The following is a 19,421-nucleotide window of genomic DNA, read 5'->3' as shown; positions in this document are numbered from 1 at the left end:
GATTTGTACATGTAGAAAATGTTAACCCTTTAAGAAGAGAGATTAAGTCTCTATTAAATATACATACCTATTTTAATCTATCTAAGGTATTGTGGTTGATTTCAGAAAGAGCTTGACGTCATACACCCCTGTGATCACAGTTTTTAAAAACTCCAATACTGCTTAAAAAAATTAAATCTGAGTAAGTTATAAAATAGGATAATATCATACAGTTTTTCACATATTTATTAACTCAACTGATTTATAGCGATTCCTCATTATCTGAAAGGCATTATTCTAGTTTTGGAGGAAATGCAATGTGTCAAACCACATTTTCTACCCTCGATTAATTTCCAGTATATTAGGGGTAGACATAACATGTACAGAAGTAATAAAGCAGAATAAAACTAAGTACCCTACCTGTTATAAAATTCTAGAGCCTGATCTTGTCTACAGCACAGTAGGCACTCAATGTATATTTATCACATGAATAAAATAAATGAATACAAATAAATGAATGAGTATCTAATTCTTCTCTTCGGCTGCATAACATCCCATTGCATGACTATTAAAATAGATTTAACCTCACTATTGAATATTTATGTTGTTTTCAATCATTTTGCACATGTGAATAAGGTAAATACCTAGGAGTGGAATTTCTGGGTTATTTCACTTTTGACAGATGCTGCCCTCTGTAGAGATTGTTCAGTTTACACTCCACCAGCAATGTAGGAGAATATCTTTCTTCTTGATAATGCAGTGTGTTCGATTTTTGCCAATCTTGTAAGTAAAAATATTTTTATAGTTTTAATGTGTGCTTCTCTTTTTTATGAGTGAGAGAAAAAACATTATATGATTGATATTTCCTTTTCTGTGAGCTGTCACTTCTTGTGCTTTCCTTATTTATCCTAATGGGTTTTTTCTTAATAATCTGTATAACCATTTAGATATTAAGAAAATTATCTCTTTGCCTATAAGTAACAATTTTTTTTTCTCTTTTCTGATTTTTTTTTTTTTTTTTTTGAGAGAGAGTCTTACTCCATCGCCCAGGGTAGAGTGCACAATCATGGCTGGCTACAGCCTCAACCCCCCTGGGCTCAAGTGACCCTCCCATCTCAGCCTCCTGAGTAACTGGGACTACAGGCAGGTGCTGCCACACCTGGCTAATTTTTGTATTTTGTTATAAAGAGTTTTTGCCATGTTACCCAGGCTGGTCTCAAATTTCTGGGCTCAATCAGTCCACCCGCCTTGACCTCCCAAATTGTTGGGATTACAGGTGTGAACCACTGTGCCCACCAATTTTTTTTTTCTTGCCATTTGTCATTTGAACTTTTAGTTATTTTTTGGCATGCAATATTTTAAAATTTTCTTTTAGGCTTTTTAGGTTTTCTTTCCTCTTCGGAATAACCCTTATCAGTCTAAGATGTTTTTTGAATTCTCATGGAGAATTTTCATAGTTTTGTTTTGTCTGTGTTTTGGGAGTTGCTGTTCAAAATTGTGAGCTATCTGGGATACATTTAGTTATAAGGTATATGGAATCAACTTTATTTTTTCCAGATGACTAGTCAAGTGTGCCAATACTAGTTCTTCAATAACCCATAACAATTACATGCATTATTCAATGTAAGGATTAATTGAGGATTCACCTGGTGTAATTTGAGTGCCAAACTGGAAAGATGCGTTTAATATATTTAATGTTCTTCCTGTTTACGTACACTAGTGCTTCAGTACAGATTTATTTTGGGTCCTTTGACATGATACAGGAAATGTACCATTCTCTGCCCCTGCCATTCCACTCTCCTGTGTTCCACTTGGGCTGTACAGTAGAGCTTGACAACCAACCAGGTTTTCTAATTAATGCTTACACTTTCCGTTGCCTTTCCCCCCTACCTGTCAGTGTATCTACCTAAGCATTTTTCTCCATGGCACCTATCACTGCATTGTATGTATTCTCAGAGATTTTGGTCTGGCAGATACCATCAGTAATTCCATCTAATTAAAACATTTTTACATAATAAGCAATATTTAATAATAATTAGAAATAGATTTTGATTACATTTTAAAATCACTGCAAAGACTTGTCATATTCAGAGAATTTCCCAGATTTATAAACCTAATTAGACAGTTGCCTAATAATAAAAAAAATTGTGAATAAAGATAGCTCATTTTAGAGAACTGGTTATCTCTAGGCAGAGCTCTACAAAAGATAAATGCATTGATAACAACCCATCCTCTCTCTTATTAGTTATTTAAGGGATCCATATACTTACATGCTGACAGTGTATCCTTAAGGTATATCTCAATTGCATTCCAACTTAAAAGTGAAATAGGAACAAGTATTTAAAAAAATATTTTAAACTTTAAAGTGACCCTTTGTGTTAAGGTACATAGTTGGAGTTAATGCTATAGGCCAGAAGAATGGCTAACTGTAGTAAATGTGTTAGCCTTTCCTTATTGAGAGACAGATGGGGCAGAGAATAACTGCTAATCCCAAGAATACATTCTAGTTCACATTTTGACACACTATGTGTATGTGTATATATGTGTATATAGTATATATACAGGCTATATATATACATATATACATATATACATATATATACATATATATACACACATATATATACACATATATACACACACACACCAGAATATATAGACAGCATATATATATATATCATATGTATGTGTATATATATAGAGTATACATATATGTGTGTATATATATGCTGGCTATAGAGGAATGTGTTCCATCAGCAGCTTACAAGAGATTCTGGTAGTGGATGAGATTTCCCTGAAGTCACTAATAAAAAGGTTGCATTGTTAATAACAGAGGTGCTGCCATTGAACTAAATTTTCACTGGTGTCATTTATATATATAGGCTATACACACACACACACACACACACACACACACACACACACACCCCAAAATTTTTTTCTTTTTTTCTTTGTTTTTTTTTTGAGACGGAGTCTCTCTCTGTCACCCAGGCTGGAGTGCAGTGGCGCAATCTCAGCTCACTGCAAGCTCCGCCTCCCAGGTTCACACGGTTCTCCTGCCTCAGCCTCCCGAGTAGCTGGGACTACAGGCACCCACCACCATGCCCTGCTAATTTTTTTGTATATACCAGAATTTTTCCAGCTTAATAAAAGTAAGCTAACTTTGGATTGTGTTTTTGGTTACATTTGAAAAATATTGTTCTAGTTATTAATGTCTTTATAAGTGAAATGATAAATTATTTTCATTTTTTAGACATACATATTTTTCTTTTTTGCTTTTTTCCTCTTTTAATTTTTAAACAATGAACAGCAAATCAGCATTGTTAATTTTGGTTTAGGATTAGTATTTATACTATTTGGACAGTGCAGTGAACTTATTTCTGACTGTGCCTTTATAAACATTTGTGTTTTTACAGTTGTTTGAAAAAACTTTGTCTACAAAGTAGATTTATTTTGACTCAAAAAATGTTTTTCTCGATTGCATAGTTAATTTTCTATTATTGCCTAGAAACTGTCATTTAGCTCTGCGCAAAGTTTACCTACAGACGTGGAAAGTAGTGTGTTTTACCTTGCTAATTCTCATTGTCCGATTCATGTGAAGACAGGAGACTAGATAATATCAATCAAAGTGGGATGGTTTGAGGGAAACAAAAATCATTTCAACAGAGTTTGGGATCGTGGAATCTCCCCAGCCTGGTTTGTCCATGGTGCTGGCTATAGAGGAATGTGTTCCATCAGCAACTTACAAGAGATTCTGGTGGTGGATGAGATTTCCCTGAAGTCACTAATGAAAAGGTTGCATTGTTAATAACAGAGGTGCTGCCATTGAACTAAATTTTCACTGGTGTCGTTAGAAAAATATTCGTTGAGCGCTTCTTTGTGTAAGTCATCTTCATAGCAACAACACTTATTTGATGGTCAATTTCACCTAATGTACCTGATTCCTGAAGGGCAGATAAATCCCAATCTCCTCCCCAATTTGTTTAAATGTCAGTGGAAACTTGTTTTGTAACATGTTTTGAGAAACACTGAAGTTTATAATTTTTGTTATTTTTGTTGCTTAGAAAATAACATAGAAGTAGTATTGTCTTCTGTTTGATTTTTGAATGTTTAGAGCAAACCCAGTTTATGTGTGAAGCAGCCAGAAAAGGATGAAAATCTTGCCAGGATTTGATCATGGTGCAGGATTAAGTATTTATAAAACTATGCGCCGCTTGGCAGAGTTGAGGCCGTCTGTCCTTCAGATGAGACAGAAGTGCAATTGCACTGCTGTGTGTGAAGGACATAAACAGAGGTATTGCATGCTTGGGAAAGAGAAGCTTATCATGAATATTAGGAAAACATTTAGTAGGGAAATTTAAACAGTGGTGAAATTGATTGTTTAAGTTTGCCTTGTAGCTGTTACTATTTCTATAAAACTGCGGCGTGAGTTTTTATCTAAATTGGTACATGTTTTTGGTGTGGCTAGTGAAAATTATGTATTTTCTTTCTTCCTTTCTTTTCCTTTCCTTTTCCTCTCCTCTCCTGTTCTCCTTATCCTTCTCCTCTTTCCTCTCCTCATCCTCCTCCATTCCCTCCTCCTCCTCCACTCCTTCCTCCTCCTCCTCCTCTCCCTCCTCCTCCTCTCCTCTCCCCTCCTCTCCTCTCTTTTCCTCTCCTCTCCTCTTTCCTCTCCTTCTCTTTTCCTTCTCCTCTCCCTCCCCTCCCCACCCCACCCCTCCCCTTCCCTCTCCTCTCCTCCTCCTTCTCCTCCTCCTTCTCCTCTCCTTCTTCTCTCCCTCTCCTCTCCTCTCCTCCTCCTTCTCCTCTCCTTCTTCTCTCCCTCTCCTTTCCCCTCCTCTCCTCTCCTCTCCTCTCCTCTCCTCTCCTCTTCTCTCCTCTCCTCTCACCTCTCTTCTTCCCTCTCCTCCTTCCCCTTCTCCTCCTCCTCTCGCTCTCCCTCTCCTCTCCATCTTCCTGTCCTCTCCCTCTCCCCTCCGTCTCCCTGTCCTCTTTTCTCACCTTTCCTCTTTCCTCCTCCTTCTCTTCTCCTCTCCTTCTCCTCTCCCTCTCCCTCTTCTCTCCTCCCCTCTCCTCTCACCTCTCCACTTTCCTCTCCTTCTCCTCTCCTCTCCTTCTCCTCTCTCTCTCCTCCTCCTTTCCCTCTCCTCCTCCTGTCCCTCTCCTCCTCCTCTCCCTCTCCTGCTACTATCCCTCTTCTCCTCCTCTCTCTTTCCTATCCTTCTCCTTTCCTCTTCTTCTCCCCTTCTCTCCCCTCCCCTTTCCTCTCCTCCCCTCCCCTCCCCTCTCCCCTCTTCCCTCTCCCCTCTCTCTTCTCCCTCTTCCCTCTCCCCTCTCTTCTCTTCTTTCTTTTTTAGAGACAGGGTTTTGCTGTGTTGCCCAGGCTAGATGCAGTGGCTATTCATATCATAGTGCACTACAGCCTCAAACTCCCGGACTCAAGTGATCCACCTGACTCAGCCTCCTGAATAGCTGAGGCTACCACTGCATCCAGCAAATTGTCTATTTTCAAACAAGTTTTTGAGTATCTTTAAGCTTCAGAGAATTTTCACCAGCTGGTAATATTATCTACTGTTTGCTTTCCTTTCATCATGTGAAGCAAGCCAGATTATCTATCTGTCTGTCTGTCTGTCTATCTATCTATCTATCTATCTATCTATCTATCTATCTATCTATCTGTCTATCCATCCAATTTTTCTATCTCTTCCTTCTAAAATAAGTAAGCCTTCTGGGGACTATCATTATAACTTTAAATATGATCTTTATAGCTCTGCTGTAACCATTTAGGACAAAAATGTAGCACTATGATATTAAAACTTTTCCAAGTAGAAGAGAATTTCCTAACCATGGAAATAGCTCATGGATCTTTTTTCATTTGTTTCTAACTTTATTTTCTTCTTTAGCTTCATACTTAGTTGCCATAGTTTCTCATATCCATGTAGACATTTAAAAACTATTTGCTCTTTTTAAAATTTTTTCATGGTGAATTCATTGAAGAATTTCTGAGCCTTTACATATTTTTCTAATGTTTTTGTTTGGGAATTACATTTGATTTTTAGTTTAGATGGACATAAAGTCCTTTCTTCAAAATTTTTCATCTATAAAGGTATTCTATCTTTTAGCATTCAATGCTGATGATAAGTCTGATGCTGGTCAGATTCTTTTTAGGAATCATCTTTTTTCTCTGGAAGTACTTGAGATTTTCTCCATACTGTCAACATTAGTGTAGTTTCTACAGCTGGCTGTAAATTAGCGTAACTGTGTAGCTCAAAACAACAGAAATTTTACCTTCTCATAATTTGGAGACTAGGAGTGTAGAATCAAGGTGTCATCAGCACCATGCTCTCTCTGAAGGCTCCAGGGAAGAATTCGTTCTATGCCTTTCTCTTAGCTTCTGGGGTTTGCTAACAGTCTTTGGCATTCTTTGGCTTGCAGCTGCGTAAATCCAGTCTCTGCCTCCATCTTCACATCGTGTGTGTCCCTCAGGTATTTCTCTGTGTCTCTCCTTCCCTTCTTATGAGGACACCAGTTGAATTGGATTGGGGCCCGCCGTGATTCAGTATGACCTCAACTTAACTTGATTACATCTGCAAAGACCCTATTTCCAAATAAGGTCACAGTCAGAGGGAGTGATGATTAATACTTCAACATATACTTTTTGGGGATGCAGTTCAACCCACAACAGCATTCTGAAGTTCTACCAGAATATGGCCAATATACTTACTTAATCCTGTTTAACATGTTGTGGACCTTTTCAATTTGGAGATGTACATGTGTCTTAAGCTCAAGGAAGTTGTCTTCTATTGTTTTCTTAATAATTTCTTCTCTCACATTGTATTTGCTGTTTCTTTCTGGAACTTATATTTGTTAGATGTTTAAATTCCTGGGTTGACCCTCTTTATTTCGCAATCTCTCTGTTTTATTCTCCATTTTTATATTTTATGCTTAATTTTTAGAAGATTCCTTGACTTCCTTTCCAGATTGCCAACTATGTTTCTATCAATTATTTTTCAGCCAGTTTTTGACATGTTTATGTATGCAATCACATTTTAATTTCTAAGACGTCATTCTTCTTTCTGACTTTCTAATTTTTTGGATGCAGTATGTTCTCAGATTCTCTGAGGACAACACTTAGGATTATTTAAATATTTTTTGCTTTTCCTTGAGTCATCCCTGTTTTCACTAGGATTAGTTATTCTTAATGGTATTGGTTTTCCTTGTGATCCTTGGTGGTGTGTTTGTAGTTAGGAAAGTCCGTAATGACTGGCATAGGTTTCCACTGCAGTTTTAAAGGCCTGTTTCCTTCCTAGAATTCTTGTGTAAATGACAGGGCTGACCTGGAATTCTGTATGAGAGGCCAAAGGCTGACCAAATGACATGCAGACTTTCCTTTAGGCTGTGTATGTGTGTGTGTGTGCACGTGCATGCATATATGCATGTGTGTGTATAGCAGAGGTCAGGCTGGGAACACCAGTAAGTGTTAAAGTAAGGAGGGCTTTGCTCAGGAGTTGGAGAATTTAATTTATTTCCTCTCTCTGCTGGTGCTGCTTCTTCTGTCTCCCCACATTCTACATCTTTTTTTTTTTTTTTTTTGAGATGGAATCTAGCTCTGTCGCCAGGCTGCAGTGCAGTGGCGTACAACCTCCGCCTACTGGGTTTAAGCAATTCTCCTGCCTCAGCTTCCTGAGTAGCTGGGATTACAGGCACGCACCACCACACCCGGTTAATTTTTGTATTTTTAGTAGTATGTTGTCCAGGATGGTCTCGATCTCCTGACCTCGTGATCCGCCCGCCTTCGCCTCCCAGAGTGCTGGGATTACCTGCGTGAGCCACCTCGCCTGGCCCACATTTTACCTCTTACTTGATGATCTCTGGCGTTATTTCAAGCTCCATTCTGCTTCTCTATCAAGTTCTAACGTCTTCATTTGGCATTCTGTCCAGTCAGGTATTCTACTTTCTTGAGAGAACATTTCTTCATTTCTCTGACTTTATCCTCTGGGTAAAAACTGCTTCTGCCAACTGCTCTGTCTATGCCAATCAGAGGGAGGAGGGCCTTAGCTTCCCAGCTGTTCAGCTGTTATTCTTTAATCAGTTGCCCATATCCCTGCCCAACCCTTTGTTTTGGTTGACTGTGCACCTGGAAAGACCTTTTCTAACTCTAATCTCCTGTGGGGCAGTTTCTTCTCTTCTTTCTCTGATGGACTAATCCCATCTTCATTTTGCCTTGCAAAAATGCTTCAACATTACTCCTTTCTTTGTGACAGGCATTCTCAATTTTCAGTATTGATGTGATGTAAACTTGTTAAAATATAAATTTCCGTGGATCTTGGGAAGAAAGACACATATTAAGATGTGCCCTCTTCCAATGCAGATTTTTTACACTCTTCAACTTTTTATTTCTATTCTCAGATGTTTCATCACGTACAATTTTGTGTGCACACAAGCACTACTTAAATTAATGAATGGAGTGGAAGAATTATATCATGTGTTTTATGTCTGCTTTCTTATTTATGTTGGCATCTGGGAAGGTACAAATATGCTGGTTGTTATACAGCGTTTTTCTGTATTGATGCTGTATAAAGTACATTTCAAGCATGAATCATTAAGAAATCAAATAAGTTCTTGAATGTTTCATGTACCCACTTCACTAATTGGTCTTAATAATTGAAATACATTCAGGTTAGAAGCTTTTATAGTTATATAAAACAAGTTAATGGCAGAGTTTAAAGATTTAATATTATTTCCTTTATGTTTATAAGATTGTATGGATAATGTGTAAGAAACTTTAGTCAAATTAAGAGGGAAATATTTTAAATCTTTCTTTTTCAGCAAAAAATCGTGGAATTGCCATTCCAGTGGATTTGGACGGCCAAGTTAATACTCTTTTCATGAAAAGCCATTCAAATATGGTGCAGAGAGCAGCAATGGGTTGGAGACTATCAGCTCGCTCTGGGCCACGCTTTAAGGAAGCTCTTGGAGGGCCTTCTTGGGATTACAGAAATATTATTGAAAAGTTACAGGTACATGAGAGCATGAAATAGCATTCATATTTTCTAAATTACATTTTTTAAAATATGTAGTCACATAAATAAAATATGGCTAAAAATATCAAGTTCTATTTGGGGACCAGGCCTTGCTTTACAACTGTCTACTACTACTGCTCTTTTTAAACACATAACTTACATATGTTGTGAGCTACTTTTTAATAAGTGTATATTAATTACTGTGTTTTGATAGTATGGTAATGAATAGTAGGGCTTAATACCAAAATAATAATCATAATACCAATGATAACACTGGTAAAGAAACTCAATATTCATAGCCTTGCTTCAACTTATGTTTCAGTATTCCCTTCTAATCCTTTGGTCAGAATGATCCAAGCACCTTGCTCCCAAATGACTTGTATAGTATCTCACTCTTGATTTTGGCCTGGAAATTATATTAGTTTGCCAGGGCTGCTGTTGCAGAATGTCACAGACTTGGTGGTTTAAACAACAGCAGTTTATTTTCTCATAGTTTTGGAGGCTAGAAGTCCAAGATCAAGGTATCAGCAGGTATGCTTTCTCCTGAGGCTTCTCTCCTGGGCCTGGCGATGGCTGACTTCCTGCTGTGTCCTCATAGGCTCTTTCCTCTGTGTTTGCACATGTCTGTGTCCTAATCCCTTCTTCTTATAAGGATACCAGTTATGTTGGATTAGGGCCGCTCATATGAACTCATTTTTTCTTAATTACACTTTTGAAAGCCCTAGCTCTAAATAGAGTCACATTCTGAGGTACTGTGAGTTAGGCCTTCAACATACGAAATCTTGGGGAGTTATAATACAGCCCATAACAGACATCTTCCCATTCACATAATAGTGGCACATTACATGGAGTTGAATTGGGATATAGTTTGAAGTTTTTTTTTTTCCTACAAAATGGCCAAGACATTAACTGAAATAAATATTATGAGAAGTCACATGTAGATGAGTGTTATATGGGGTTAGAAACACAAGTTATATTCAGAGAGTATGAGAAACCTAAAGGGTGTGAGACATTAAAAATTTGGGGGAAAATGCCATTATAAGTGGTTCTTGATTTGTAGGATAGGGTTATCAAAAAGAGACTAGAGGAAGAGAGACTAGTGAGAAGTTACTTAAGATCTAAGCCAAGTGGTGATATGGATGAAATGAAGAAATGAGTGTTACAGATAATAATGAAGGCAGGGTCAGCAGACCTAGAGGCTCTTAGATGGAAGTAGAGAGCGGGCATGAGAGGAGTTTAAGAGGCCCTGTTGATTGGAGACTTGATAGTATTATTAAGACTGTTTGTTGTAAGAGCAGAGGAGAAGAGAACGCAATAGGAGGGCAATGGAAAATGCAGTGAACTAGGGTAGCAGGCTACTGAGTATATTGGAAGTTAAGTCTATGTTTGAAGATAATAGTTGGAGCAAGGATAGTGGTTGGTATTGCTAAAAGAGAAAATACAGTGAGAGAAAAAAAGAACACCCTATGCGAGGCTAAGAGTAGCAGAATGGCCCACATAAAGAGTGGGGGAAAAAAAAGCACGTCAGAGAGGAGAAGGGTCAGGAGAGCAAAGGGAGTGGAACATTTCAGAGGAGAGGTATATAGTAGTGTCAACCAGCACAGAGAGGGTGTGCCTTAAACTTCTTTTAGTAAACTTCTTTTGATAGATTGATATCCATTAAGTAAGTATTTATTTAGTGAAAATTCTATACTAGCCACTGTGTGAAGTGCTAAAGAGAGAGCCATGGGGTCTATGCTCTTCTGGGACATGCATTTTAACTCATTAAATAATTGATAAATTGTTGGATAATTAAAACTACAGTGAATAAAATAGAGCAAAGTAACAACATGGTGGAGAATTACTGAAAGAATGACCCTGTAATTGTGAAGTTCATTTCTACCAGGATAACAGTTTTGTTGACACCTGAATAATGAAGATGAATAATCTATTCCAAGATTTGAGTTCAGATAGTTTTATGGGAAGGAAATAGGAAATGCAAAGGTGCTTAGGCAGGAGTGAGGCTGATGGGTTTGAAGATCCAAGGAAAGCCCATTGGGGCAGGAGTTTAGTGAGTAAAGGAAGAAAATATTATGGGATAAGGGGCCAAATCATGTAGAGACTTGTATGGTGCTGTGGCTGTGCCCTGAGTGTTTGTGTCCTCCCCCACCCCAAATTCATATGCTGAAATTCTGACCCCCGTGGTGATAGTATTAGGAGGTGAGGTCTTCTGGAAGTTGAGATTAGAGTCCCTATAAAATAGGCCCATGCAAACTCTTTCAGCCCTTCCACCATGTGAGGACACAGCAAGAGAGGCACCGTCTATGAGCCAGAAAGTGCGTCCTCACTAGACAACAAATCTGCTGGTGCCTGATCTTGGACTTCCCAGCCTCCAGAACTACAAGAAATAATTTCTGTTGCTTATAAGCTACTCAGTTTATGGTATTTTGTTATAGCAGCCTGAACAGATTAAGGCGCATATTAAGGCATTTTAATTGTATTCTATGTGTGATGACAAGTCATTGAAGATTTTCAGCAGAGGAGGGGCTGACTTGGTTTACTTTTTAAAAGATCACTGTGAATTCTAAGTGTATTTCTAAGATCCAGACGTCGAAGCAGTGAATCTAGTTATGTAGCTTTGCATTAATTCAGGCAAAAGGTGATGGTAGCTTGGCTTAAGGAGGTTGCAATAGTAATGCAGAGAAGTGTATTAATTTTGTATATATTTAGTTGTAGAACTAATAGAACTTGGTGGAGGAATCAATTGATGTGTTGTAGGATAATGGAAAGAAGTATCAAGGATGACTCTGGTTTTGATATGATATGGTTGTGTTATTTACTAAGATAGGAAGTAATGGGAGAGAAAGAGGTTGGGGCTGAGTTGAAATTAGGAGTTCTATTTGGGGAATTTTAAAGTTGAGATGCCTATTTAGGTACCTGAGTGTGTCAGCTTGGCTGTTTGATATATGAGTCTGAAGTGGAAAGATGTCCATGCTGGAAATATAAATGTGGGAGTTCCAACATATAGATGATATTAAAACCATAGAATTGGACAAGATTTTTCAGAAGAAAGTGTAGATATCAAAGAGAAAAGGAGCAGAAGCTATCAGGAGTTGATGAAGAAATAGTAAGGACATAGGTGGAAAATAAAGTGTGATGTCATAGACGTCAAGAGCAGAAAGTGTTTCAAAGAGCAGAAACCAGCGTGTAAAATGCTTAGCAGTGATTAAGATGAAGACAAGCAAGTAAACCACCAAGTTTGGGTGATGATCACAGCTAACTCGTGCTCAATAGTAAAGATTACTAGTATTTATAGGGAATAAGTGGCTAGTGTGTGTTAGAGGATGTTCTATGCACTTACCTTTAATCCTTGCAGCAAGCTCTTGTGATTGTTAGTATCATCCTAAGCTTTCACATGGGGAAACAATGACCTAGGGAGGTTGCATAGTTGCCTCATGACCAAAATTAGAGTTAAAGACAGAATTCATATCATAGCAGCCTGAGCGCTATTTCTTTAGTAGATGAAACAAAGAAGAGGTAATCTAAACAACAGGGACATTTAATTAAATATGGTCATATTTGATAAACATACTCTCCCCACTTTTATATAATATCTAGTTTTCCCCTTTATGCTATTTCCCTTTAGTCTCTTTTAATGGTTTTCAGACATTTCTCAGAAAGCTTATTTAGAGTGGTTGAAGTAGAAATAATCACTTTTGCAGAAAGAGTTAAAACACAAATTAACATAATTCTTAAGAAATCAAGAGGGTGACATCCCCATCTGTGCTTCTGTAGCTAAGAGTGACAATAAGCAATTGGCAATGTTCTGCTTAATAAAAATACACCATAGCTATGGGTGAATAAATTGTTCTTTTATGTAAGAAGTTTTTTTTTTTCTTCTAACATAGTTTAAAAATAAAATGGGGGTGCTTTAACCATTAAAGAATGTTTGGGAAATTATAATTACCTGTGGTTCATTTTAGAAACATATCAGTTAAGATGCTTTCAGCTTTAATTAACACAGCACTCAACTAAAAGTGACTTAAATAATAAAGACCATATCATTTAACATAGCAAGAAACCTGGAACTGTGGCTCTCCTTGAGTTTGCTAATTGTAGGCCTGGGTCCCTAAAACCAAAGGTCTGTAGGCATTCAGCTTAATGCTGGTCTCCCAGGGTAACATGAGGGCTGTCTTAGATTTTGGATTCACACCCTCAAGCTGCCTTGAGAGCAGTAGGTGGTTATGAAAGAACCTCCCCACCCGCAACACGTACCCCACTCTCTCAGCTGACTTCACCTGATGTCTCATTGACTGGGACTGTGTCACATAATCATGCCTAGACAGCTTGCTAGAGGTGGAAATGGGATAACCATGCCTGCCTGCCTTAGAGTAATCAACCTCGACCGTAAGCTGAGGGGGCTCATCCCCTGAGAATGTTGTTGCCTGACTCAGAAATGACATTGAGATTCCGGTAGCAAAGAAGAGGGTGAAGAAAAGCTGTTGGGTAGGTGACCAATAGGGTCTCTCAAAAAATATAATTTGAAATTCTGTTGAATGTCATTGAATCCATGTATAGTACTAATATTGCTTCAAATAATATTTCAATGAGTTTCCCCATTGGATGAAATGATTCGTTTTGAATAACCAATGACCTATGGGAGTTTATTTATTTATTTATTTATTTATTTATTTATTTAATTTGAGATAGGTTTTCACTGTGTTACCCAGGCTGGAGTGCAATGGCGCTATCTTGGGTCACTGCAACCTCCGCCTCCTAGGCTCAGATGATTCTCCCACCTTAGCCTCCTGAGTAGCTGGGACCACAGGTGCACACCACCAAGCCTAGCTGATTTTTGTATTTTTAGTAGAGACAGGGTTTCACCATGTTGACCAGGCTGGTCCCCAAATCCTGGCCTCATGCAATCCACCTGCCTCGGCCTCCCAAAGTACTGGGATTACATGCATGAGGCACTGCACCTGGCTGGAAATCTTTTTTTTTTTTTTTTTTTTTTTTTAAAGCTGTTCCCTGGGTATGCCCCTAATTTATTGCAATGTAATGAGTACCTGTCATGTTTCCATTATAATCCTAGGCACTGCAGGGCACATACAGTGGCCTGACTTTTCCTCTTATAGGTGTATATCCTTAGAAATAACTACCTGTCCCTCCCTTATCTTGTAAATGACACACACACACGCACACACACACACCCACATGCACAAATAGACTCAGGCAGTATTCATACATAAAACCAGGCTATAATCATGGCACAGACATGTGGTGCTATGGAATAGAGGGGGTAATCTATAAAATTCCCATTAGTATTCTTAGGCTTGTCTTATCTTCGAAAGATGAAATCTGACTTAGGCCTTCACCTGGGTTCTCCTGTGTTTCATTCCCTAGGATGTGGTGGCCTCCTTGGAGCACCAGTTCAGCCCAATGATGCAGGCTGAATTCTCAGTGTTGGTTGATGTATTGTACAGTCCAGAGCTGCTGTTCCCTGAGGGGAGCGATGCAAGAATAAGATGTGGCGCTTTCATGTCAAAGTAAGTGGATCCAATCTGAGATTCTGCTAGTGTCGTCAAACTGAGATGGCCTCTAACATTTCCGCTTTACACTTCACTGATATAAAGTGACAGTCCACAAAGTATGTGAAAGGTCTAAAATCCGTGTTAAAATATACTGCCAGAATAATTAAATTGAGTCACTTGAAATTTTATTTTGGTGAAGGTCAAGTTATCATATTTTACTAAATTTACTGAAAATAAAGTGTGTCATTATGGGGCACAAAGGATCATGCAAAATAATATTTTGGTCCTAATTCCTTTCCATAATTATATTTTGTGACCTTTTAAAAAATTCTTGTTTAAAGTCACTTATTTTCATTAACATAGGGAGAAAGGAAAAGGAGCTAGCATTTATTGAGGTCTTAATACTGTCATATGTCTTTAACTATTATTTTATCTAATCTGCATAAACACCCAGAGACTGAGAGGTCAGCCTGATTCAGAGAGGAGATTGCTGAGGACCAGGTGTGCTTCAGGTGCAGGGTTAGTAAGACTCAGACCCAGCACGTGGCCATGCTGCCTGGATGATCCTCATCTGCAGCTCTGTCGTTTACTGATGTTTCTCAGCGTTTTTGGTATTGCAGATCTATTATAGCTGATATGTTTACCCTAGAGAATCTTCATCTTAATGGTAAGTGAAAAATTCTCAAGGGAGATGTGCACAAGGAGAAGCAGTTGTGAGAAAAAGCATAACTAGCTCCAGAAAGAAGAGACTTGTCTTTATGTGAAGGGCACGTTATTGAGGGAGATCTGCAGGTCGTCACATGTAGACCCTGGATGACCAGTCAGAAAGAGGGTGCTTGGTCTTCCAGGGAAGAGTACCTGGATGGAGAGTCAGTGAGATGAGCTTGCCAAGCCCCTTGGCCATGACCCATCCCAGTTAATTCCTGTATGGTAGAGGGTATTGCTGAAAGAGATCTGGAAACCTCTTCTATCATCTGTGATGTATCGAGGCAGAGCTTGAAGGACTAGGGCACACAAGAAGTGTGTTCCTTTCTTTCACCATTTAAGGTGGGACCTTGGGAGTGAAAACAAGGCATGGGATGAGAAAAACTGACTACAGGGATCATGCTGAAGAATAGGTGGGGTTTTTATACTATGGCCAGAATCAGGTATTTTTGGCTTTAGACTCATTGCGTCTTAGGGAGATTGGGAAGAATGTATTTGTCCGGACACCTGCCAGTCTTGTGAGTAAGGATTTTAAAGTGAAGAGGCCCGGAGTGTACAACTGATGACTGCTGAGAACATTAGAAAGAAACTTTTAAGTGGAGGTATTGCCTAGTAATTCACTATAAAAATAGGGTGTGGAGCACAGTTCACTATTCAGATGATGGGTACGTTGAAAGCCCAGACTTCACCACTACACATACATGCATGTGAGAACTCTGCACCTGTACCCATTACAGATCTAAACATAAGAACTAAATGAAAATAAAAAAAAGCAAAGATAATAGGATCTTTGATAAATACCCTTCACCTCCTGTGAATATATGTCAATATATGGAATATGGGTTAAAAATTAGGCGATAAACCTGTTAAGTTCAGTAAATTAGTGTAATACAATAGCTATATCCCCGAGTTGTGACAGCCTGGAACAGGGGTTGGCAAGCTCTGGCCCTCAGGCTAAATTGGTCCTGCTACTCATTTCTGTAAATAAAGTTTTACTGAAACACAGTGGTGCCCATTCATTCCTGGATTGTCTGTGGCTGCTTTCATGCCACTGTGGCGGAATCAGCTAGTTGCCACAGAGACTGTGTACCCCACAAAGCTTAAAATATTTACTATCTGATCCTTTAGGTTTCCTGACTCCTTGTCAAGAATTAGGGTGCCAATATGGTAGCTACTAGCCACACATGGCTATTTAAATTATTGTTTAAATGAATTAAAATGAAATAAAAATCCACTTCCTCAGTCATATTTGCAACATTTCAAGTGCTCGGTAGCCACATGTGGCTAATGGCTGCCAAATTTGGCAGCACAAATATGGAACATGTGTATTATTGCAGAGAGTTCTGTTAGACAGCACTGGTCTAGGACTTGGAGATATTGGTCTATGAGAAAGTGATATGAAGTAACTCATGATATCAAGTAAATATTGAGCTGTGCTGCAGATGTAGACAAGCCTGTGGCACCATTAGGTAACCTGAAAGGAGAGAAGCAGAAGTGATATGATAATAGGAATATGTTGCAGATCCTACACCCACATGAAGGAAAATGATGTTGTGTTTACATGAGTGATTCTAGAAGAGATTTTTGTGCTATTGCAATTGTATTACAGCCAGAGCCTCAGGAGTGTCTATTTTCTGCCTTAGTGCTCACCCTACTCCTTCCCCAACTCTGTAAAAAACCAAGGGTTTCCTTTGTAAGAATATCTTACAAAATTAGAATCTGACTTTATGAATAGCCAGGGGTCTTCTTTTTTTTTTTTTTTTTTTGAGATGGAGTCTTGCTCTGTCACCCAGGCTGGAGTGCAGTGGTGCAATCTTGGCTCACTGCAAGCTCCGCCTCCCAGGTTCACGCCAATCTTCTGCCTCAGCCTCCCGAGTAGCTGGGACTACAGGCACCCGCTACCACACCCAGCTAATTTTTTGTGTTTTTTTTTATAGATGGGGTTTCACTGTGTTAGCCAGGATGGTCTCGATCTCCTGACCTTGTGATCCGCCCGCCTCGGCCTCCCAAAGTGTTGGGATTACAGGTGTGAGCCACCATGCCTGGCTACCAGGGGTCTTGTATTGCTGTGCATACCATCCTGGTAAAGCTTAGCTGGAGAATATAAATTTAGGGCCAAGCCCTAAGTAGGGCTTCCTACTTTCTCTAATGAATCTAATTCTTGGAATCTGTTGACTCAGGTGAGTCTGGAGGAGAATATGGGGATAGACTCCAGGACAGCGGTCTACTTAACACATAGAGTGAAAGAGAAGAGAATAGGTCAATGACGCTGTTAACCTTTAAGGCAGCTGATCAGAGTCCATTCAAATCAACACCTACTCCTTCCTTGTGAACTTCAAACTGTGAAGTTTTTTAAATTTTTTAAATTTATTTAATGAGACAGGGTCTCTGTCACCCAGGCTGAAGTGCAGTGATGTGATCATAGCTCATTGCAGCCTAGACCTCCTGGGCTCAAGCTATCCTCCCACCACAGCCTCCTGAGTAGGAGATTTGAAAAATCTGAAAAATTTGAAAAATCCTTTCAAACTGTGGGGTGTGCTCCATTTATAGATTTTTAAACTGACGTAGGTGGAGGCAACCAGCTAATTTAAAAAATGAATTAGAGAAGATACAAATTATCAGAGTGCATCTCATAGTGAGGGTGACATTAGTGTGAGTTTACACACACACTCCCACACAGGTACTTCTTTACTGGGTGGTTTTGTGAAATATATTTCTTACTTTGATCATGGAAAAAATATTTGAAAGTCATCGACCTAACTCAACCAAACATTATGTGAATACCTTTTATAAATCTGTAGCAAGTGGTCATTCAACCTTATGGTTATTTTCAATGTGGTTAATGAATTAAATCCTTTATCTAAGGAAGAGTTAAAGAAAATGGAAATACTTAGCCTGAGAGAGCGAAAAACAAAATCAAGAGAAATTTTTCGTGTCCACCAAAACTGTTTTCACATATTTAAAGACTATTATGTGAATGTATATACCTACTATGTATCCACAAAAATTAAAAATTAGAAAAAGACTATTGTGTGAAAGAAAGAATTAAACAGTGGAAGTTTTAGAAAGGCAGGCTTCATTTTCCTTGCCAGGAGAACTTTTGAAATTCTTCTGCCTGCTAGGCCTGACCTAGCATGGATGTAACACCTTTTCTAGACTCAACATGTCTAAAAGGACATCAGTGTTACTTTCATTGTGTGTTTGCTACTTCTTCACCGTGGAACAGCGTCATTTTAAACAGTCACCATTGGGCTGGGTATGGTGGCTCACACTTCTAATCCCAGCACTTTGAGAGGCTGAAGCAGGGGGATCCCTTGAGTTTGAAACCAGCCTGGGCCACAAAGCAAGACCCTATCTCTGCAAAAAGAAAAAAAAGTTAGCCAGGCATGGTGGCTATACCTGCAGTCCCAGCTACTCAGGAGGCTGTGGTGGGAGGATAGCTTGAGCCCAGGAGGTCTAGGCTGCAATGAGCTATGATCACATCACTGCACTTCAGCCTGGGTGACAGAGACCCTGTCTCATTAAATAAATTTAAAAAATTGAAAAAAACTGATCACCATCCGCATATTAGCCTAGTGTCTACATTTCAGGGGCCTCTGGTCTGCCCTGCTTCCTCTTCCACTTCCCACATGTCATCATTTACAAGTCTCTGCTATGGGTCTTCTCTGTTGCTTCCTATGTCCTCACCCGACCTCTGCCACTGCTCTCTCGCCTTGCTCTGTCTCCTCTGCTTCATCTTTCCCGCTGCCCTCGTTGGTCTCTTTCTCACAGTGGGAAGAGGCATTTAGGTCCTTTAGAACAGTGGTTCCCTATTTTCTCTAGAAAACATTCAAGACTCTTGAGGTTAATATTCCAGCCCCTTCTTTCCAAACCACATCTCTTACACTTTCCTCTTCCAGGTCTTTAAGTGTCAGTGGGCAATTGGCATGCTTCTCATTTCCTGGACATGCTGCCAGGTTTCTGCCTCTGCCCTGTGTTCATACCATTCCCTTTGCAGGGATGTCTTCTCTCCCGAGCCTTCCTTGACAGGTGAAATCTTCGTTAGTTGCATGCTGTCTCTTCGCTGAAACCTTGTTTGATCAGCCCTAGGTAACTGCCCCCAGCAGAATGAAGTGGTTTCAAGTCTGGTTCACAGCATTTGCCAATGCTTCTGTTGTGACACTTGCTCATTCAGGGGGCTGTGTGTAGCCTAGCATGTGTGGGG

General features: G+C 39.2%; 1 protein-coding gene across 3 annotated transcripts in view; it reads left to right on the top strand.

Moving 5' to 3' along the window:
- The window catches only part of ITPR2 (inositol 1,4,5-trisphosphate receptor type 2), a 485,309-nt gene that overhangs the window by 250,400 nt on the left and 215,488 nt on the right, over positions 1-19,421 (top strand). For all 3 annotated transcript variants that reach the window (XM_007967992.3, XM_073020570.1, XM_007967993.3), the window contains exons 35-36: positions 8,809-8,999; positions 14,385-14,527. In XM_007967992.3, the coding sequence (XP_007966183.2) occupies positions 8,809-8,999; positions 14,385-14,527 (334 nt within the window). The remainder of the gene's footprint in view (positions 1-8,808; positions 9,000-14,384; positions 14,528-19,421) is intronic.

The sequence above is a fragment of the Chlorocebus sabaeus genome, chromosome 11 (assembly GCF_047675955.1).
Source record: "Chlorocebus sabaeus isolate Y175 chromosome 11, mChlSab1.0.hap1, whole genome shotgun sequence".
NCBI lineage: Eukaryota > Metazoa > Chordata > Mammalia > Primates > Cercopithecidae > Chlorocebus > Chlorocebus sabaeus.
This window is presented reverse-complemented; position numbering and strand designations above follow the sequence as displayed.